Genomic DNA, 6,208 nt, shown 5'->3' on the forward strand with positions numbered 1-6,208 from the left:
GATGATTTGGCAGATATTGAAATTTCTCTGCTGGATTCTATTTGACATCCGGTAACAATAAGAAAGGGAGTAATGCAAGAATTTTCTTTGTGTGAACTTTTATGTTTTCTGCCTACAAAGTTATTATTTTTTGTAAGTTACATGATACATTTTCTTTGTAATAAATCCAAACTGAAAAAAAAAATTAAAACTCAGGAATCATTTGAAATCCTAGCACTGTCAGGAAGCCAATATTTTTTCTGTTCCACAGCCTCCTGGATACTAAGTGGGCTAATGGGCATCACAATCACTACCACTGGCACATGCAAACTGTTGTATGACGTTATGAAATGCTTACCTTCTCTGTTTTTCAAAAATAGTTATATTTTATACATACATTTACTTTCTCTCTCACATGTCAGGAAAGCTTGGAATTTCTTCAGTGAAGGGGCTCTAAAACATGGTCTAGGAAGGCTGTGTTGTATTATGGTGTTGGTGCGCTCCGGTGTCTTCATATGTTCCAACTGACAGCGCCTTCCCATTGCTTCCTGCTTTCTTTTGCACTGTGAAGAAACCTTTAAGAAACACGTTTGAAGAAACCTGTTTTCCCAAAATTCGTAAACAAACACAGGTATCAGATTATAAATTACAAATTAGATTAATATTATAAATGAGATTGTCGCAATTGAAATAATTTGCGCTTCAATTTGTCAGAAGCTCTCAACTTAATCATTGGAAAGGAAGTTTCCTTGACACGATGTGAGGTTGCTATGATGATATTAATGAACGTTATTAGGGAATAAAATTAGGAGACGCTTTTCTCTGTTGTCTCTGCATGACAAGCATATAAGCAAATTCTTTCTGCAGTTGCAAGTATTTGAATCATATTAAAAACTTCTTTAGTAGTTTTCTTAGTGCTACCGTGATGTCTTGGTTCCTCAGAGTATATATAATGGGATTCAAAGTTGGGATCAAAACGGTGAAGAAAAGAGAGATCAATTTCCCAACTCCTTCAGATTGATTTGATTTCAGTTGTGTATAATTGATAGTAGCTGTTCCATAGAATAAGACGACAACTATCAGGTGAGAAGAACAGGTGGAGAAGGCTTTAGACCTCCCTTTGGCTGACGACAATTTCAGAATGCTGGAGATAATTTTGCCATAGGAGACAACAATCAACAGAAATGGAACCATGACAATTGCCACTGCAATTATATAGACCACAAATTCATTCACAAGTGTGTCCCCACAAGCTAGCTTGAGTACTGGGGGGATGTCACAGAAGAAATGATTAATTGTGTTAGACCCACAAAAGGGCAGAGAGAAAATCTGGCATGTTTGTCCAATTACAAATGGAAATACACTGATCCAGGAGACAGTCACCAGCTGGACACAGACCTTGTGGTTCATGATTAGAGGGTAGTACAGAGGGTTACAAATGGCCATGTAGCGGTCATAGGCCATCACTGTCAGGAGAAGACACTCTGAGCTTCCAAATGTGAGGAAAAAAAACATTTGTGCAGCACAGGCAAAGAAAGAAATATTTCCTTTCTGAGTCAATAGGTCCATGAGCATTCTGGGCATTGTGACTGTTACATAACAGATTTCTAAGAAGGAGAGATTGCCAAGAAAAAAATACATGGGGGTCTGGAGAGCAGAGTCAATTCTTGTTACCAATATTATGATGCTATTGCACATCAGGATAGTTAGGTAGATGACTAAAAATATCCCAAAAAGAGTCCAATGGAGATTGGGAATATCAGAAAACCCTAAGAGAACAAATTCCACCAGTTTAGTAACATTTGAAATTCCTGTTTTTAATCGATTCTCCATCTGCAGACATAGTAAATGAAAGAGGGTTAGTCCATTAACATTTTCCAACCACATTCTCCTTCCTGTTAATTTCAGTAGATACATTAATGTATTTATGTAATCTCTTAAGTTATTTCTGCCATTGCTTTGCTCTGTTTCTAGGAGATGATATGGGAAATCTCAAAAATGAACATATAATCTCGTAAAATCAATTCAAGAAAGAAAATCCAAACATACATATTTTATACTTGCATGTACGAATCCTAGAGACAATGAGAAGTATGCATTGAGACTTATAGCATATTGTGCAGGAACAATATGTAGTTATTGCACCCCTCTTATGAGTGAATTATGACACAGGCTTTTTTCTATTGTTTCTGTCTGGGTTCATTTGTATGTGTGTGTATTCCATCTTGTTTCAAATCAAATCTTTTCCTTTAAGATGTTGTCTAATTCTCATTTAGATGAGTTTTAAGTCTTCCCATTTATATTTCAATGAGAATCAATTACTTAAACCAACCCTTTGTTCCTGTGGGAATAAATATATGTATTATTATTATTCGACTTTATGTACCTCTCCCATCACTCCTGCTAAATACTGAAAGCATTAATCCTATCCCATCCATAACCTTCCCTATTAACACATCTTATGCAATGCATGATAAATATCAATTAACCTTTAATTCAATCTAGAAAAATAAACCATTCATCACACTGCTTTCCATATAATCCTTTTTATCTATGTAAGATTTTATGATCCACTGTCATATAATTTAATATTGTTGTCTAACATCAGACAGTTAACAATGTTTAACAATTCTACTATACTTTATAGATGTTTGGTCTCCAGATTTCCCCCCAAAATATTATGTTTTCCTACTTCATCAAATCTAATAATATAAATAGTTTTCAAAATGACATTAAATGAATCATTTTATTATAATTATCAATATTATTGTTATTTGACATATGTCTAATTTTACTTTACTTTATCATTAAGAAAGGCAAAAACTATATGGATTATGTTCAGTAGGGCAAGGGTTCAGGGCAGGCTGCCTCAAAACATGCCACAGTGGTAAAATGATTATTTTGTATTAAAGTTCCTAAAGAATGATTTGTATGGAACCACAAAAGACCTGGAATAGCCAAAGTAATGTTGAAAAAGAAAACCAAAGTGGGAGGCATCACAACCCCAGACTTTAGCCTCTACTACAAAGCTATAGTCATCAAGACAGTATGGTATTGGCACAGAAACAGACAAACAGACCAATGGGATAGAATAGAGAACCCAGAATTAGACCCACAAATGTATGGCCAACTAATCTTTGACAAAGCAAGAAAGAGTCTCCAATGGAAAAAAGACAGTCCCTTTAGCAAATGGGAGAACTGGACAGCAACATGCAGAAGAATGAAACTGGACTACTTTCTTAAACCATACACAAAAATAAACTCAAAATGGTTGAAAGACTTAAATGTGAGACAGAAAGCCATCAAAAACCTTGAGGAGAAAACAGGTAACAACTCTTTGACCTCAGCCACAGCAACTTCTTACTCGACACTTCTCCAAAGGCAAGGGAAATAAAAGCAAAAATGAACTGTTGGGACCGCATGAAAATACAAAGCTTCTGCACTGCAAAGGAAACAATCGACAAAACTAAAGGTCAACTGATGGAATGGGAAAAGATATTTGCAAATGATATATTGGATACAGGTTAGTATCCAAAATCTATAAAGAACTTACCAAACTCAACACATGAAAAACAAATAATCCAGTGAAGAAATGGGCAGAAGGCATGAATAGACACGTTTCCAAAGAAGACATCCAGATGGCCAACAGACACATGAAAAGATGCTCAATATCACTCATCGTTAAGGAAATACAAATCAAAACCACATTGAGATGCCACCTCACACTGGTCAGAGTGGTTAAAATTAACAACTCAGGAAACAACAGATGTTGGTGAGGATGTGGAAAAACAGGAACTCTCTTGCACTACTGGTGGGAATGCAAACTGATGCAGCCACTCTGGAAAACAGTGTAGAGCTTCCTCAAAAACAAAAAATAGAACTACCTTACGACCCAGCAATAGCACTACTAGGAATTTATCCAAAGGCCACAGGAGTGTTGACACGTAGGGTCACATGTTTCCCAATGTTTACAGCAGTGCTTTCAACAATAGCCAAATTACGGAAAGAACCTAAATGTCTATCAACTGATGAATGGATAAAGATATGGTTTATATATACAATGAAATACTAATTGGCTATGAGAAAGAATGAAATCTGGCCATTTGCAGCAACGTGCACGGAACTGGAGGGTATTATGCTAAATGAAATAAGTCAGTCAGAGAAAGATATCATATATTTTCACTCGTATGTGCAACTTGAGAAACTTAACAGAAAGACCACGGGAAGGGAAGGGAAAGGGAAAAATAGTTACAAACAGAGAGGGAAGGAGGCAAACCATAAGAGACTATTCAGTGCAGAGAAGGAACTTAAGCTTGATGGTGGTGGAGGTGGGGTGGGGGAGACGGGAAAATGGGTGATGGGTATTGAGGAGGGCACTTGTTGGGATGAGCTTTGGGTATTGCATTTACGTGATGAATCACAGTAATCTCCCCCAAAACCAAGAGCACGCTGTGTACACTGTATGTTTGCCAACTTAACAATAAGTTATATTAAAAAAAAAAAAAAAGAACCAGCCAGTGCAAGAAGAACCCTCTGACACTTCCTCCTTTTGTCTCCAGAAACAGGAAATAAATTACCAGTGCTAAAGTGACCCTCCTTGTACCAGAAGATAGAGAGACATTCTTATCTTCAGAAATAGAGAATTCGGGGTGGAATAAACCTGTTTGAACAAACCTTGTACCTTTTGCTATTTTACTACCCCAGCTCAAATTCTATTTGGAATTCCTCTGTCCAAAATGTGTAAAAGCAGGGTGCCTGTGTTGCTCAGTTGGTTAAGCAACCAGATCTTGGTTTCAGCTCAGGTCATGATCTCATGTTTTGCTGTGAACTTCTTTCTGTGTGGAGCCTGCTTGGGATTCTCTCTCTTTCTCTCTCTCTCTCTGTTTGGTCCCTCTGATGCTTGTGTGTGTGTGCTCCCTCTCTCTCACTCTCTCTCTTTCAAAATATATAAAAATAAAACAATTAAAAAATATGTAAAAGCAACATGACCATGTTTTCTTTGAGTCTCAAATTTGTTTGTTTTTATCGGACCTCTGTGCACATAAAATTAAACTTTATTTTCTACCCTTAGTCTGTCTCATGTTAATTTAATGCTTAGACCAGCCAGAAGAATCTCGAAGGGTAGAGAAAAATATTTCCTCTCCAAGAGTAGTTAACGGGTTTTCAGATAAAGATCTCAGAATTCTATGTTTTTCTATTTTGTCCTTTGCTTCTTGAGCCCCAAATTTATAGTATCCTTACATAAAAGAGTCTAGTAGCACAATTATAGCTTACCTTTATGGATTTGCCTGAGGCTATTTATGGGACTGTAGATGTTTTGTAAACCGTAAATGTTTTAAGCTCTTCTTCTGTGCCAGTAATTGACTGTAATTCTCCAGTACTCTTGCTAGCTTCCAACATTAGCTGTTTTTAAATAGGAAGTAGTCATGCTCGTCCTGGGGGACATCTCTCATGCATCATTTTGATTTCTAAGAGACTGCTTCTGCTGTGCATTCATTACAGTTCTTTTTTTCAAAAACTTTCTCTGTAGGTAAACGTTCCCTCTCTTTAGGCCTTTCTTGGCACTTGGGGTGGGAGGGTGTCCTCTGGTGGAGAAATCACACTTAGTTGTTCCGTATTACTACCAGGAAAAAAAAAAAGTTAAAAAAATCTTTCTATTGCATTTCCGATCCTTCATAATTAGCGTCAATTTGCTTTTCTTATTTTTATTCTCATAACTCACTCAAATCTAGATCATCCACAGCCTTAGAAAAATCTGCCCTATATTTTATCACATGAACATGGTATGCTTTGTTCTTAACCCATTAGGTGGTGAGATCCCTTTTCAGAAGTGGAGAGCTGGGTTCCTAGATTAAATTTTGTGGAAACTGAAGCATGTCCTGTGTGCTGACAAGTATCTAGATGGTTTTTTTCATGTTATGGTCTCCACTCAGGCATCAAGGCAAGTATCCAGCTGATTCCAAATGTAAACCACCTCAAACAATAAGCATTTGCCACAAAATTATTTAGGAAAGAAAGGAAAAGGAAGGTTTCCTGTCAAAATCCTTTTTCCTATTTCAACTACTGCTAGGTAGGTATGGCGATAAAATTATCAGGCATAAAGTTGCCAATCCAGTATCTACTTGTACTTACAATAACATTTGCTTCTTTCTCTTTGGAGTTCTTTGACCATTTGTCAGAATAGTGCTTTTCTATTTGTCAAAATAGTATGTGTCCAAAACTGCATTTC

At 36.7% G+C, this 6,208-nt stretch overlaps 1 protein-coding gene across 1 annotated transcript; it reads right to left on the bottom strand.

Annotated features, from left to right (window-relative positions):
- Positions 1-821: 821 nt before the first annotated feature.
- LOC125177049 (olfactory receptor 10AG1-like) lies at positions 822-5,371 on the bottom strand. The gene is made up of 2 exons (XM_047879073.1): positions 5,254-5,371; positions 822-1,812 (listed from the first exon to the last, which is right to left on the bottom strand). The coding sequence occupies exon 2, from the start codon at positions 1,810-1,812 to the stop codon at positions 862-864; it is 951 nt and encodes a 316-aa protein (XP_047735029.1). The 5' UTR covers positions 5,254-5,371; the 3' UTR covers positions 822-861.
- Positions 5,372-6,208: the final 837 nt, after the last annotated feature.

This window comes from Prionailurus viverrinus, chromosome D1 (genome assembly GCF_022837055.1).
Source record: "Prionailurus viverrinus isolate Anna chromosome D1, UM_Priviv_1.0, whole genome shotgun sequence".
Taxonomy (NCBI): domain Eukaryota; kingdom Metazoa; phylum Chordata; class Mammalia; order Carnivora; family Felidae; genus Prionailurus; species Prionailurus viverrinus.